Below are 17,359 nucleotides of genomic sequence, written 5' to 3' on the forward strand. Positions count from 1 at the left end.
TAACATGCTTTTTTAATTTTAAATTGTATTTACCTCCTGCGCAGAAATTGGACTGCGAATCTCCTGCGCAGAGGCGGACTGTGGAAATAACTTTATACTATAACTAGTATTGTGTTGCTTAAGCAATAATAATACAAACACATATATATATATATATATACCTTGAATTAAGTCAAGCTTCCGAGAGCAGTTTTCTATCTCAAATAGTACAGGAGGAGCCTTCAACGTTAGAAGCCATTGTGCATGCACTGCCACTAGATGGCGTCCATAGCGTGTGTTAAATGTTCCCACAAAGGCCAAGGACCTATCACTCTGGTCTGGGACCAAGTTCTTCAGACACGTTTATCAGACCTTCACTGCCTCGACGTAAACATTTCACACAGCCAATGTCACACAAACCAACAAAAGAAAGGGGTCACTAAGAAGAAGCCCCCTTCTGTCTCTGCTCCACTTGGCACCGACACCGTCTCCGCGTCCAGCTGTGGCTCCACATCTGGATCGTGTTCGTAGAGAAACCCCTCAGTCACTTTGCCCTGCCTCGATCTGCGCGTCACGTGCTGCGCCTCTGTGACTCGGGGTGGTGGGCGTGTCCTAAGCGGTGGGGTTTCATTCATAAATACTGTTAGCCTTTGAAATCCACATTAAAGTGCTCGGAGACGAGTTTCACGCTGTTGGCTCCGGGCCCCGCCGCCGCTGCGCATGGACCAGACTGGTTGAAGTAGGTGAGTGTGGCTCCTTCCTTCGCTCCGTGATGCTCCGTGATGGTGTGTGTTTGTGCAACCAGTTGAAACCGTGAGCTATACCCTGCTTCCTCTGTGTGTGAGTGTGTGTGCGTGTGTGTGTGTGTGTGTGCGTGTGTGTGTGTGTGTGAGCGGACTGATGGAGATCAGGAGCTCTAGTGAAATATCACGGTGATGCATTTATTATCATCTATTTTCCTGGATGAAACCTGCAGCTCGCACATTTAGTGTTTTACTTTATCCCGTCGCATACCTCGATGCGATCTCACAAAGATCGCATCAGCTAGTCCCCTGTAAGGAAACAACCGCGAGTGGCAGAGCCGCTGCTCTTTATTTTCTTCCAGAGAAGAGGAAAAACAATCTTGCGGCACCGAGCAATACGGACCGAGATGCTTCCTTTCTCCTGTGCAGCCATTTCTCCATAAAAACAACTAATAACGAGGTCTGTCATAAAACCTTAGAACCTGTGTTCTATTGTAAGGAGGTGCTGGGGAAACTAATGCATGGGACTGAGTGTAAAAAAAAGAAGGCTGCAGGATTCGACAGTGATACCCCATGATCATGAGTGAGGCAGCTGGTTTATAACGATTTCTTTTCATTGAGCAGGACGGGATATGGTATTACTGGGACTCCCATGTCTCACCATCTGGTCAGCCAGGTCATCAATACAGCAATCTACAGGGGTTGTGTCAGGATAAATAGACGTTTATGGCTTGATTTCATACATTACCCACTAATATGTCTTTATGCTTTATCGAGATATCTGTGATATGAGCCAACCTGTCATTACAAGCAGATATACAATATAATATGATATATCATATAATATGATGTATACAATGAGGCATGTTTACCTCATTATTAGCCTATTGATGTAAGCATTTAATAAAGAATATGTGATGAAGCTGTGTTGAGGAATATTGCAGCTTTCCATCATCAGCACTGCAAATGGAGAGCCTGTCTGTGATGTGTTGAATGCAGAAAGCACTTATGCGATATAAAAAAAACGTATCCACTCAAACAACTGAATAATTAAACAAATCATTGCTATTGTTATGTGTATGTGTTTGTTATCAGCCATGCAGCACTGCCATCCTGTTGCTCCGAGGCCAGCTGGCCAGCCCTGACTAGGAGGGGGAACACTTGAGGGGGCTGGCTGGGCTGAGGTGCTGAGGATGCAGCTAGGGAGCTGAGGAGGAGACTCCGGAGCCACAGCCTGATACACACTCTCATCCAGAACTGCTGCTACTGCGTGCTGAACCTCCATCAGGGTAAGAGCTGTAAACTCGGCTGTTAGGAAAGCAGGATGTGGTGTGTGTGTGGGGGGGGGGGGGGGGTGAATGCAGGGAGGGGGGATTTTGGCAGAGTCGGCCGTGGAGAGCTCAGCGATAGCTCACAGGTTGTGGTGCAGAAGTTGAGAGGTGCTGCAGTGACTGGCAGGCAAGCAAGCAGGGTGCTGAGTGCTGCTGGCATGTTGCTTCTCTCCTGCTGGGTGAGTAGATCCTATACCGGGGTCTGTGTGTGTGGATGTAAGTTGTGTGTGTGTGGGAGAGTGTGTGAGAGTGAGAGAGAGTGAGTTGTGTGTGTGTGCGAGTGAGTAGGCGTTTGGTGCAGCAGCAGCAGCAGCAGAATTATTGCCTATGATCTGTAGGAATGAAAGCATCACACAGCTATGGTATTGAGAGCCACTGGAGCCCCAGTTAATGAGAGCTGGTGTTTCTCTCTATTTCTGTTTGTTTGTTTGTGTGTGTGTGTGTGTGTGTGTGTGTGTGTGTGTGTGTGTGTGTGTGTGGGAGTAGGATAGACAGTCTGTGGGCTGATAAGGAATAATGGGTGATAATTTATAGGTACGATGCTGACATTTGCATCCTTTGTGGAATTCAGCACATGCGCACAAACACACGCTGTACACACACAGCGCTCCACATGCATACGATTCCTCTGCTGCAATGTACAGTTTCTATCACATTACACATGGTAATATAAATGTTAATTTGCTGTTAGCAGAAGTCCTTCTTAAAATAATCATTGTACGCATTCGGCAAAGCTTTGTTTCACCTTTATTTGCAGAGAATGTCTGGATAACCTGCAGCATCTTTGGTGGCAGACTCTGTGATTTGATGAACAGCTCCAGTAACAGTCATTTCCTCTGTGTGTGTTTGTGTGTGTGTGTGTGCATGTGTTATTTCTCAGGGGGACTCTCTAGTTGGCCTGGACCATGAGCAATGAGTCTACCGTCTGGAACATCTTACCAGAAAACTCCACAGTAAGTCTGCCTGCCTGTCACCACTGGGTTATTCTCCAACTTCCTGTGTGTGTGTGTGCCTCACTCAGCACCAGAGCCATACTTTGCCATATTCTGTTTTCTGACCAATTGACTGGCTAATAGAGAACATCCTGACCTGGACCTGGAATAATCAAATCTCTGATCTAATCTCAGCTTTAATTTCCCCTCGAAGAGAAATTACATTGTGACGTCAGAGTCCGGCGCTCATTAACACTTGCTTGTGAATTCTCCCTCAGAGAGGTCAGCGTTACGCTCCACCTGCCAGATCCTCACTCTGATCTCCAGAGTCTCTTATCTTTACATAACCGTCTCTATTCTCCCAACACATGTTGCCGATCATCATTTTATTCACACAGTTTCCAGCCCAGTGTTCTGTTGCCTATACTGGCACAAAGAAATCAATTTAGTGGAGGTAATACTAGGAACAAAACCATATATCTGGTTTGGGAGTAGATCACAATCATGCAGCAAAATACATATTGATAACTTTCTGCTTTTTTTAGAAGGTCAACATGTACTTTTGAAATGTTTTTATTTTGAAATGAAGACAGATTTTAAGATGTCTTGTCAAGTTAAAAATAATTATTTCATTATAAAGCTGAGTACGGTTGACTGTAGCAGTGGGAAAAAGTACTATAGAGACCCTACCAGAAGACTACTTTACTATTACTATTACTATTACTATTTTATACACACTATTTTGTTGTTAGAATTGTTTTCAATTAAAAATTTAACTGGTTTTCAATGGGGGGAAAGAAAGAAGTCAGGAAATTCTGAATGAATGAATTTGTTCATTTAGTCATTTGTTTCAAGGTATAATTTTAGATTCAAAATGATAACAATGTAGTAATAAATCTATAATAATACATACACCATCAGAAAGGCACATTTCTCCATCAAAGCTAAGACACTATCTGATGAAATTGATCCAAATCCTGAATTTATCCATTTAACCCAAAATGATATGGGTTGTTGCTTGGGCCATGCTGCACACCTTGAATAAATGGAATGTAAATCTGTGTAGTTGTTTTGGAGTTATCCTGCTTACAGTCAAACTAACAGCAATGAAAACATTACCTCTTTGTACGTATCTTTGGTGGTTATAAATCGGTCATAAAGCAAATTACATAGGTGTGCATGGTTTTAACTTTCCACCATCTTTTATTGGAAGCCCATATGGACTTTTCATTTAGGACTTTTTCTAATGAAGGGGGGGAGATTTTAAGCTGTCTTATGATTTTATTTTATTATGTTTGTGCACACTGTAGCAGGATAGGCTGCTGTACAGCCTCCACAGGTGCTGGTTGGGTGGTTAATTTACTCAGCTTCTCTCCTCCCTGAGAGAGCTCTGCCATAGCTTAAGGTGCACTGCAGACAGGTTAACAGCTCTGGCACTTATTGATTAATTGCACTGTTGCATTTATAGATCCACTTTAGGCCGGCCGAACAACCAGTAGAGCTAGATCAATATTTTAAGCTGCATGTTTTATTGTTACTTTGGACGTAAAACAGCTGGAAACCTAGACCACTGTATTACTAGGTGAAATTGAATTAATGGCTTTTTATGGTCTGTCCCTGTATGTTGATATAGTTTTTTTATGAACTTTTTTTTTTACTGAAGTAAAATAAGAATTCCCCTATTTCACATCTGATCTGGATATAAGAAATAAGTGAGGTTGCCACAAGTGAGAGCCAGCACTCTCACAGTCTGTACGACTGTCCAAAGACTGTCTTATCTTTCTTACCGACTATGGCGATTTTTATTTTGCCAACTTTTTTTCTCAGGAGATCCCATTCAAGGCCAAGGAGCAGCAGGATGGCTACGTGCTCATCCTGGTGATCCTCTTCATCTTGCTGGTAGGAACGTTGGTCTTCATCGCGGTCCTCCTCATCACCTGCCGCCGATGCTATCATGGACGGCAATGCTGTGACAGGTGCGACGCAAAAAACGTTTGGTTGTACATCAAGCACTTTAACCTGACATTCTGGTGCAGAGCGACTTGTAAAAGACTCCAGTAGTATATAAACTCCACAGCACTGAAAGGAACCAACAGTTAGGAGTGATGTAGGGGATGTACAGTTGAGCCCTGTCATAAATAATAACTTGGATGTCTGTTTTTTTTTTCAATATGCCAAAATGTTTATTCACCTCTAATGAGGATATTGAATGTGGGGAAGTTATATTTGGGTTTAATGAGGTCGTTTAATCTGCAGCTACAAGGTGCACACACACACACACACACACACACACACACACACACACACACACACACACATGGCCAATTTTACAGAGACTAATCTGCAACCACTATTTAAACAGACCAGTACTGATATTGAAGGTGGAAAGTTACACAATAGATGTAATAGATGCACTTTCCAACTAAGATAACTACTTCCTGTTTACTCCTCCCAAGTGACTCCCAAACCCGTCTTTGTTAAGATTCCACCGACACACAGTGCATTGATGCATTAAACAAATGAAAGACTGAAAGCTGTATCACAACAGTTATGTAACCGGCCTGATGTAGGCATGTCAGTGCAGCAGCACAGTGCATTCACTCATTAAAATGATGTGCTCTCTGAATGTCAGCACCCCCTGTGGGGCTCTTATTAAAACACCTTGGTGGAGGCACATTCAATATTCATGCTTATTTATTTGTGATTCATCATGTGTTCACTCAGCAGTAACATGGCACCCTTGAGTTGCTTTGTCCCTCTCCATGGCAGCGGTGCATCAGCACACACACTTAAACATACGAGAGCTCACTGGACAGATACAGATAAACAGACCGGCTGAGAAAAGGGCGAGGGAGAACAGGAAGAGAATCAGCAGACTGGTACAAATGATGAGTGTAATGAGATTTCATAGCAGCCATCAGCACTGATTATTCTCACGTCTCAACCCAGTGCACGGCAAAGAGGCACACACACACACACACACACACACACACATAGTCACGCTCAAACTCACATATAAGGTATTGGAAAGCGGGAGCCACAGAGGAAATGAAAGACAGAGGAAGCGAAGATCAGGGTGGACGCAGAAATCCTTCAGGTCATTTCACACCGTTTCACAAACACACACACACTCACACACACACACACACACACACACACACACACACACACACACACACACACACACTGGCACATATATAAAACTCTCATATCTCTGCCCAAAGAAATCAGAGGGAGAAAAATAGCTGGGAAGAGGTTTTCATTCAAATTTTTATGCCTGATCAAGTTAAAGCTGGACATGGGATATAAGAGGCACTTTTGAGAATAATCCATCCCCTAAACGATACGACCTTTACTATGGATTTTCTATTTACCCTTTAAAATGAGTGTAGACATGTGATCCAATATATCACCAGCTTTATCATTTCGAGAGGTCTCTCGGCCTTGATTTTATAAAATTACTGGCAATGATTTGGGCCATTGCTGATTATACAGCCTCAGTGAACATTCAGTTCTATCATCTTGTCTTTTTACGGCTTGATTCTACCACTGATGACCTGTATGTGTATGTGAACTCCGGCCAAACACAGAGATCAAACAGTAGTGCTGCCGATCACCGCAGCCGCCCGTGTTGCTGCCCACATCAGCGGGATCCGATAGATAAAAGACAGACTTCGGGTGTAATCATGTCACCGCATTGATCTGAATGTTTCTTCCTGCCCCAGGGCCAGCGATGACCCTGAAAAAACCAACACCACCTACATGGAGGAGTCTCTGCCCACCCATGGTAAGAGAAAAAACGCACTCAGGAGAAAAAGATATGTAGGGATAGAGGAAACAGATAAAGAGACGAGGGAGGAGTAATGGAGACAGCAAGGCTGGGAGATGGAGGGATTGAATTGATGGAAGCGGGCATATTTTTATAGCATCAGCACAAATGTGTAATGTCCATTAAAATATTTTGATCTCGACCCAATCTCTTTAAGTAGCCGTGCTTTTCCTGGAACACATTTGGACATTTTGGGACCAGTGAGTGGATGGGCTGAGTGAAAATGATCTATTAAAAGGCAGCATCAGTTTGGCATCCAACTACCTTTGGAAAGCTTTTTTGTTTTTTAGTTTTAGAGTCAGCAGTTTCTCATATTAACATAATCATCCTTCAAAAAGGTGTCTGAACATCGGATGTTTGACCCCAGACTCTATACAGTACAACAAATGTGTGATTTTTTTTAATATACTGAATTTGGGTATATTTAATATTTTTAATACACATTTGACAGTTCAAATATGAAAGGAAATGAGTAGAAAGAGATGAAGGCTGATATGCAATTAAACGTCCTAAAAATACTTGACCTAGGAACATTGTGGTTGTTGTATGGGCAATGCCCTGAACCGCAAGTCCATAGGCCAACCCCACCTACTGAAAAACCTCTACTAGAGCTAGATACTAGTCCTACAGTATATTACATGGAACATCAGCCAGTACTTGGAATGTCACCATTTAACAAGATCGAGAGTGCTATACTAGGGGCTAGATATTGGAGCAGTTGTATGCTAGCATGCTAATTGCATGGGTTGAAAATAACACACCAACTATGTCATCTTATGACAGAATTAACCATTTGGCATTTATTTAATAATTGTAGCATCAACCTAGGTCAAAGATGGGAAAGTGATTATTTTCAAATAAATGCTAATCGATTAGCGTATATTTACACTATTTTTGGCCAACACACTACTGGGTATCTTATATTTTTGGGGAAGTGGTTCAAGACCTGCTCTTTTGATGGCTGACTGTATTCTTTACCTTCAGATGGCTCAGGATTGTCCCTCAGCAAAACATTACTTGCGTAAAAATTTTCTCACACAGTGACCCACCTGCATACATTGCTCTCAATGACATAAGCCAGATTTTGGCCTCAGAGCATTTTAAAAACAGTAATTACATTTCGTTATGAGAGGAACACAAAGGCACATTCTCCCAAAAGCAATCCATCCAATAATTACCAAGATTTTTTCGGAAAAACCACAAATGAAAACCTTGTGGCAATAGAATAAAAGACTGGCGATCATGATTCATAAGGATTCATCCTCTGGAAACTATGTGCTGCACCATTTCGTAGATGTTGTCATGTTTCACTCTAACCCTTGATAAGTGAAACATTTGACCTACTGGTTAATATGTAAGGAAAAGTCTGTAGGATTCATTCATGGGGACCAATGTTGTTGAGACATTTCCTATTAATTTTAATTTTGATATTTCAAGAGCCACAGAGTAAGCTAAACAAAAATATCTGAATGCATTAACCTACCTAAAATAACCTCTTACCAGTGAACCAGGAATAAACTCAAAGTGCACTTTAATCTTTCTTTGCCATCACCCCTTGCTCTTCCTTCATCCATCTATCTACTTAAATGTCCATGTCTTTTTTTTGTTTTTTCCTCTTGTTTGTCTGGATAGAAATCACCATCAGGGTGGATGAGTCGGACTGCCTGTCAATGGTCAGCTCTCCGGATCAACAGACAGAGCGCTTCCTCTCCACATGCACCACAGGCCGCCGTGTATCCTTCAATGAGGCGGCCCTTTTCGATCACACCAAAAAGACCCAGGAGAAGGGACGCAGGTCAAAAACTCTCATTAATGACCATACACTGCTTTCTGTGATTAAAGGATTGACATATTTGACGGTGTCTATATCACTTATAGGTTTGTTCAGGGTTAAGAATTAATTCGGAATGCATAATGTATGACATGGACACAAAGAGCTCTCACAATCTCTCATTATTCCAGTGTCCTAATTTTCTGTTAAGGCCCTGATCCTGAAAATTCTATTGAAAAAAATCATTACATATTGCTGAAAGCAGGTACCTGGGTAGCCGTGATGAGTTTGGAGTAGGATGTTTCCCCTTGGCAGTTTGTCTCTTGTTCATGGACAAGCTATCAACCTGTGTAATGTGTGCTCTTGTGCAGATTTGAATTGGGCTTTTTGTTTTGCACCCCAGGTACACTCTGACCGAGGGCGACTTTCACCACCTGAAGAATGCCCGACTCACACACCTCCACATCCCACCACCAGCCCTCAAGATAGTCACCATCCACGAGTGCGACTCGGCCGAGAACACCATCATCATGAAGATGCGCCCTGTCGCTAAGTCAGCACTTTCCATCTTCCAGGTGACAGTCTGGACCTGCTTTTAGACCTGATATTGAGCTAGTCTTGATTTGGGAGCAATTAGATTATCAATCACTCAGGCCAAAGCGAGAAAATGTATCAGGCGAATGTACCCAAAGAGCAATCTGGGGACTCCGACTGCCCAATTCAACATTGAACATTGATTTCCCCTTTGGGTGAGGCTGTCCAATCCCTTATAATGGGCTATTACAGAAAAAACGTTAGAAGTGTAGCATAATAGTTGTATTATGGCAGACTAGGGCTTTTCAGAAAACGTGCATGCTCCAACAAATGATTCAAAAGGGGTAAAAGGGTGTTCTTTCCTACAGCCAATGCTGTGCCCCCTTCCACAAACAGCGCTGACCAGCCTGAGTGTCAATCCCAGCTGTGCCCTCCCTGGAGATGCTCTCAACTCTGTGGTGGACACCAGCTTCAGCGTGAACACTGTTGCACTCAGCGTTAAAGACAATCGCTCCAGCTCTGTAAGTTACCACCAGTTACTGTCAATACACAATATTTTATCTGAAGTATCACAATGGTGAAGAAATTTTGCAGTGACTTTCTTGCTGAAAACTGAGAAAACATGAGTGCAAATTCTTAGTGGTAGGTTTACATACAAATCACCTCTAAGAGCTCCATATTGAACTACATACCACTGCACATCTAGTATCTAGGTCAACGTGAAGTTCCTGGAGTTAATCATTTGTGATAAGATTTCTTAAGTCAGTAAACCAACCGGTCCTCCAGTGAGTCATCCACGCGGACATTACAGGGTCATGGAGCCTGAGGGAGGACGAACGCAAGCGATGGCTAAACAAGGAAGCCTGTTTGGAACATCACTGTCGGTGTTGATTATACACACGCCGCTAATCTTGGCTGTTTTTTTCCTCACCGTGTTTCTGTCTCTGCTCAGATTGAGATGATGGGACCTGGACCGCGGGGCAGAGGCAGCAGTGTCAGCGTTGGAGAAGGGGCCACCATGGGAAGCGATTCCCATCCTGCTGGTGGCGTTGGTGGTAGTACTGGAAGCCAGGGGCCCGTGCTGCAATTCTTCACCAAACTGCGGCGTCATGCTAGTTTGGAGGGGGCCAGTCCCTACTTCAAGATCAAGAAATGGAAGCTGGACAGCAGCCAGAGGGCCTCGAGTCTGGACACTAGAGGTAATGGATCCTTGATGGTGTTTATTTCGGTTGTTTTATATTTAGAACCAATCTGGTGCCAATGCAGCGAAAAACTTTTGTAATTATTTGTGGATCTCTGTCATAATCATTCTTAACTTGATTTTTTTCCTAAATGTTTGCATTGTTAGTATTTTTGGCAATTTTCTCTCCTGGTAAATAGACAATGAGCAGGGGGCTTCAGCAACCACCTGTGAGATGCCTCCTGGCTGCAAAGACTCTTATATACAGATACACACGCGCACACAAGACAGATGGCTCAGTGATGCAAAGATTGGTCTTTCCAAGTCAGTCTGAGCTCCTAAGTGAATCCTCCCTGCCGATCCCCCTACATCCTATATACACACACACTTCTCCCTACTCATTCCTAGGCTCAAGTTTTCTATTATTCCAACGGAAGAAGAAAAAGATCACTAAATCCCCCCCGCAGAGACCTCACTATTGATGGAAAGCTTTTCCCCGAATTAAGTGTCACTTCACTCCTGCCTGCTGTTACCCAACCTGCAGAACTCACACTCTTCTCTCTCCACGTGTTTGTTATGAGCCAGGCTCGCCAAAGAGGAGACAGTTCCAGCGCCAGCGGGCCGCCAGTGAGAGCATGGACCAGGACGACAACAACGCGCACCACATAGACCTCATCCAGTACATCGCCCGCACCCAGGACGTCCCATACGGCCGCACCCAGCCCACCACACGCCTCCTCTCGCCTCCCTCTACACCACCCCCCTCCCTCGGCAGGTATCTTTAATTCCCTTGCCATTCATCCTGTCCACTGCTTTGCACTCATTTCTTTTTCAGCAGCTAGAAAATTTAATGTAAAGGTAGACAAGGGGAATTTGATTCTCAACCACTCTGCCTTAACATGAAAGTGTGCTTTTATAACCTCTGTCAAACTGCATTGCAAACAAATCTGGGTCATCTGGTCAGAGATAGAAAATGATCTCTATAGTATAACTCACTGGAAAACCTGGTAAGAAAAAGTAACTCTTAAAGCTTAATGACATTAAATTACATTTAACCAGTCCATGCTGACTAGCTGAGAATACTATTTAACCACAGTTTGATTTATATGTATAAGATTCCTCTAAGAAAAAGTTCTGTAAAACCCAATTTCATGATTCGAGCCAGATGTTGGGGATTTCCAGAGAACGCTTTTTTCTGTGGAGGGTGGAGTTGAAAATTGGATCACGGGGCATAAATCTGGCATATCTGGCATCCATCGCTGACATGGTCTGGATAATATCATGATATCTGCATGAGGGCTATGTCACTGCAATTTGGTTATATTAATTTTGCAATTTCAAATACAGATTTAGCAGAATATTAGGTTATGCAACATAAATAATCTTCCAAGTACAAACTATTTTGTTTCTCTAGATGCCAAGTGAAATAGAATCAGTATTTCCTGTGCATGTTTGCAAATGTTTAGTGTAAAATAAAAGGAATTTCTGGTGCGCTGCGGTGAGCGAAGCAATTTCAGGAGGTTTCTTGCCGCTGATATCTCTACAGTGATGTTGCAGTGTACATTCTTTAAATTTGCTTGCCCAAGTTAAAGTGAAGAATTTCAAACACACTTGGTGTCATTATTCAGCTTCGTTCAGTTTAAGGACATGCAACAGCACCCATTGCCAGTCATGAAAATCATTCTGTGCAGTGTGAACACAGCCATTTCTCAGATGAAAGTGTAAAGGTAATATGCACTGACACTGACACTTGTTTGCATGTCTGCACCCCCTCCCCTCATTCTCTCTCATCCCTGTGTGTACACTACAGGGTAGAGGTAGAGGTGATGGTGGAGCCCCGCTGCAGACAAGGAGGACCAGGGGTGATTGGCCTATCCCCTGATCCGCAAGACGAAGCTCTGCACCTGGCAAAAAGGGAAGGTGCAGACCCCTTGGAGCCCCAAGTTCCCCAGGACCCCCAGTCACTTTACAGAGACATTTGGACCCTTCGCGCAACACTGGAACATTATGCCGCCTCTGATCAGAGCAGCAACAATGACAGGAACTCTGTCTGCAGCGATGTGGAAAGTGTGTGTTCGCTGGGTGCAAGAACAGAGCCAGAGAGAGGAGGGCTCCCCAGCTACACATCCCAAGATTTAGGGGATGAGGCAGAAGGTGGGGAGGATGACAAGGGCTTTTTGATGTACGTGGATGAGAGGTTGGGTACAAAGGAGGGTAAAAAAAGGAAAAGCACCCAATCAGAGCGAGGGGCCAGTGATGGAGAAACAGGGACTCGTAAACTGCTGCAGATGGATAGTGGCTATGCATCGATAGATGCTCCATCCCGAGGTCCAGAAGACCTGCGGCTTTTTGGGAGCAGCAGCATCAGCAGCAGCCCGAAGGACAGGACAGCCCATGAGAAAAGGCACCATTTCACCAGTGCAGGGAGAAGTGGAACTATAGGTGACAGCTTCGAGTCTCATCTCTTTGAGGAGGAGCCAGAAGATGAGTCGTTGTTGGGAGCCAGTGGTGGAGTTTCCATAGAAACGGGTCCCGGTTCAGTGAGCTGGTTTCCATATGGTCAGATGCTCACACCGCGAGAGGCCGCGCAACTTTCACCACAACCACCAGCCCTGCACCGACGAGACTACAGCATCGACGAGAAGACGGACGCACTCTTCCACGAGTTTCTCCGCCACGACCCTCAGTTTGATCAGCTGGAATCACCGATGAGGAAACACAGGTCCCGAATCCACCTCCGAAAGCAGTGGCAGAGGCACAAGCAGTGGAGCGACCCTGGTGTCAGACACTTCCAGTCATCCTTTGAGCGACAGCGGACTCCCCTACGGAGGGGAGAAAGTGTAAACTACCCACTGGACACGAGCTACCACAGCACCCTGCCCCGCATCGTCAGTGCTCCTGACGAGGAGACCGGTGATGGGACAGGCAGCACTCCCGACACTCCGAAGGTAGAGCCTACGACTACTGAGGATGGGAGCAAAGGCACCACTGTCAGAGACACTGAGGATCACGCCTCATCTTCTCCTCCACCTCCTAATTCCTCTATCTTAGAGATAGATGAAGGACTGAGTGAGCACCTTGATCCTCAAGAGGACAGCAAACAGTCAGGACTCCCACCCGAGCCTCCGGACGAGCGCTCACCCCCTCAGCTGCCTGACTCCTCATGCTACGGGCCGCAAACCATCACAGCAGAGCTCACAGACAAACTGACTGGCAACCTGGATGAGAGGCTGTACACGGGCCTTCGCAGCACCAGGTACACAGCCAATGAGTGTGTGATGGTGACAGCCACACACGCCTCTCCAGATCACAGCCCTGTGTAGCTCAGCTAGAGTCGTCCTCCTCGCTAGTTGTCCTCCTCCTGCTGATACACACGTTGTTTCTGTTTGTCTTTCCTCAGTTTAAATGTCTCTGTATAGTTTGAATGGTGTCACCCGGAACCCAAAACAAAACAATGGAAAGTTTACTTAAAATCAAATCTATAATCATCTCTTATCCTCAGATAATGAGAGACACAGTTGATCTACTAGAAATTCCTCCAGTCTGTTCGCATCATAAAACTGTTCCGTGTTGGCATTTGACAGTTCATTGAAGAACAGTGTTACATATATATAACTAACATATCAGAAATAATGGTTTAAGTAATAACTGTACATTTGTTAGTTTGTTGTCTCTTCAGTCTCTTTTTTCACGTCTCTACTGCTGTTGTTCCCTGCCTCTGCTCTCCAGTAACAATAAGTGAAGCTGAGGGATGGTTTGGCCTCTGTAATTGTTGATCCACTGTGAAACTAGGTGCTATTAGATGTAAAGAAAGCTTCAGATCTGGACACAAATCACACGTAAGTGGAAGATGAGTCAAGTTGTCATAATCAGATGATAAAAGATTAGTTATCTTATAATTTATCAAAGCTGTAGGAGGCTGAATTCCAAGATATAGTGCAGGTGACTTATATAGAGCTGTTCAGACTGGTTATTTAGATCAGTGGTTCCAAAGCCATGGGTCAGAATCTCCAAGGAGGTATCTAAAGGCCGACCAGATGATTCCAAAAATAAGACAGAAAATGATATATATTTTTCTATTTCGTATGTTTCTTGGCCATTATTTTCAATCAACCTCAACTTCTGTTGATATCTACTGCTAAATCAGTAGTGATTGAATTCTTCTGTCAACATTTTTCATGAACTTAGTTAGCTACCCACAATGCTGGGATAGGTCAGTTATTTCAATTGTCATTGTCTAAGGGCACACTCACACATACAGGGAATGTAGCAGAGACGAAACCTTTACCTCCTCTTCACTTCCAATCTGTGAGAGCTACAGGACTCATACAACATTTACATCCTGTGGCGAAGCAAATCCGCAGCGTGGCTTAATGTGAGATTTAACTTCGATAGAGTTTGACTGCACCATTTTTCTGCATTCGCCTATATGTGACCGTGCTCTAAGACACCATATTTATTTTCACACACCAGGTGGAAAAGGCCCTCCCCTACCCTGCCTCTGATTGACAAGTAGGTTGGGTCGGTCTAGGCACGAAGATTGTTTAGGGTTACTGAAAGAGAATCAGGGTTAGTGTTTTGATTATCAATCAAGAGGTAGGGTAGGGCCAGGCCTTTTGCCATCTCTGGTGGGAAGTTATTAGGCAAGTAATTGGGGTCACAAAGGAGCCACAAGCCCAAAGGTTAGGAACCACTGGTTTAGATTGACGGACAAGAATAATGGCCAGAGAGTTTTCTCCCAGTATTAATTATTTTGAAATGGAAGCTATCTTTTGATTCTCCTCCCTGAGTGTGTGACCGGTCATGATGTTTGTTGTTTTTAACTGAAACTGCTTCTCAGCAGTGACAATGGTCTTGTTTGTTTTTTATTTGTTTTATGAGTTCATGAGTTGTATTATATTTTTGTACGTCTGCATTGCTTGAACAATAATGAAAACTAACAGTGGGGCAGGGTTGACAAATTTCTTTGAAAACAAGAAGAAAAGGCACTAGTGCTCTTGTATGACGACTAATTATCAGTAACAGATATGACAATAATTTATGAGTATTGTACTCTTACTCTTAAGAGTAGCTCTGAGCGTTACTAGAAACTAGAACAAGCTCAGTCTACAGCCTTAGGGTGGGCAGTTAAATCAAATCTATTAGACAGGATTGCTGCCCTCACAAACCTTTGGTGTTTATTGAATTTATAAGAAAGGCATGCTTTCTTGTGCATGTGGCTCCCAGAACAGGCCTTGTTTGTCCACATCTGACATTCTTGTCTTTTCCCTCTCTTCTGTTCCTCTTTCATTCCTGAGAAAGTTGAGAGAGCAGTAGATGCCTCCCTTGAGGGGGGGGGGGGGGGAGATTACTTCCTGCCAGCTTATAAAATCAAACTGAACAAAGACATTATTTGTAGTCAAATAATAATTTGTTCCCTCTTATCTTGCTTCCTTGTGTGATTAAAACAAACCGGTACTATTGCACTCAAATAAAACCACATCAGCAGATTGATGTTCAGTGGGGGGAAGAACATCCGCAGCAGCAGTAGCAGTAGGTTGACTGTAACCCAGCTTTGGTCATGAAATCCTATTCTCAGAGGGGCTGTTGGGCTTTTCCCTCTCTCCCTTGTTCAGAGCAGGGAGCCACTGCAGAAGATGGTGTTGAATATTAATCATAACAGGAGAAGGGAAGCCCCCTTTCCAGCCTCCCTTGATCTTTGAGGCTGTTACCATGCAGCAAACTGAAAGGAGTTAATGCAAATGGGAGAGAAAACATTATCCTCCTCTCTTTGTTACGGTGCCATGATGATGCCTCTCCAGCCTGCGCAGATTGCATCTTTCTCCGCTGTGTTGCAGGAGTCTCCTCTTGTGGCTAAGTGGACTCTAGGGCAGAAGCTGCTTTCCTCATTAGGAGAACAATAACTGAGATGAAAAGAGGTGAACACAAATAAGGCAGAAAGAGGATAGGGTTTTTTGCTCTGTCCACTCTTAACGTGGCCAGCTCAAACACAATTTTATTTTTTTGCATTTGCAATCCTTTTTATATTGGCACTAGTTAGCAGGAAAGAAATAAAATATCAGTATCCCCGTCTCTGTTACGAAAGACCTCATGCTTCCTTGTTGATAATGATCACTCAGCGAAAAGTGACAGTTCTGGGAAAAGAGGAAGACAGCTGTGTTTCCGATAGATCATGAGTCAAAATGCGTCAGAGCTGAGTCAGTGGGATGTGACGACCATACAGCAACCCTGACAATTCAAAGAAAATGGCCATAAAGGTTGATTATCCATCGGTACACGTGTACAAAGATTCGACTTTGATGTGTATAAAAGCACAACGTCACAGGACCTATAGACTAAATCGATGTCCTTCATTAGACGTAGGCAGATACTGTGTAACTGGAGACACTGTGGTAAATGGTGTTTGTATACTAACCAGTAGCCTGTCGAATGCTTTGATGCATAGCTGTGTGTAGGTCTGCATGAGAGTTGACATTTTAGTAAAAATCTTTGTTAAAAACGTTTTTTGGGACTCACTATACAAAACAGTATGACCATAGTTGACGGTCATTCGTTTTAAAGCAGAGTTGGAAATATTGGTATGACTAGAGGTTTTGTATTTTATGGAGTCCACTTTGAAGAGTCATGCTAGAAAAGATTTTGTGAGATTTATCTCTTTAAAGGTAGAAGTATTTCTGTATTCCTTGCTTGTTAGTAAAATGCTTCATTTCTCAAAGAAAAAAAAAAGGTGGGCTTTCTTAACCACTTCGCTTTTGTTGATCCAAATCTATTGAGCCTCGAGGGACCAAGTCATAAAAAGGTTTTCTTTTAGGGTTGTTTTTCAATCTGTGAATAAATGAATGAACTTAAACAAACATAATGATTCTGCCTTTTTCCGAGGGAATGGTTGTTCAAGGCATGGGAAAATGGCGCAGGTAGGTTTCTCTCTTGTGAATCCAATTTCATTTTTCTTTATTGCTCAGTCTCATTTTGATTTCTTGCCTCTCCTTATCACATCCTCCAAATTAATTAGAGAGAAAAGCCAAATCCTGCTAAATGCTTGTGTCCTTTGCTACAGAAG

The 17,359-nt window shown here is 43.5% G+C and overlaps 1 protein-coding gene across 1 annotated transcript; it reads left to right on the plus strand.

Moving 5' to 3' along the window:
- The first annotated feature begins 603 nt into the window (after positions 1-603).
- On the plus strand, positions 604-17,065 carry cbarpb (CACN subunit beta associated regulatory protein b). Its single transcript, XM_053431288.1, has 11 exons — positions 604-722; positions 1,818-2,011; positions 2,934-3,006; positions 4,813-4,961; positions 6,711-6,772; positions 8,447-8,609; positions 8,989-9,160; positions 9,488-9,640; positions 10,072-10,318; positions 10,885-11,074; positions 12,110-17,065. The coding sequence occupies exons 3-11, from the start codon at positions 2,959-2,961 to the stop codon at positions 13,620-13,622; spliced, it is 2,697 nt and encodes an 898-aa protein (XP_053287263.1). The 5' UTR covers positions 604-722; positions 1,818-2,011; positions 2,934-2,958; the 3' UTR covers positions 13,623-17,065.
- The last annotated feature ends 294 nt before the right edge of the window (positions 17,066-17,359 follow it).

The sequence above is a fragment of the Pleuronectes platessa genome, chromosome 9, assembly GCF_947347685.1.
Source record: "Pleuronectes platessa chromosome 9, fPlePla1.1, whole genome shotgun sequence".
Taxonomy (NCBI): domain Eukaryota; kingdom Metazoa; phylum Chordata; class Actinopteri; order Pleuronectiformes; family Pleuronectidae; genus Pleuronectes; species Pleuronectes platessa.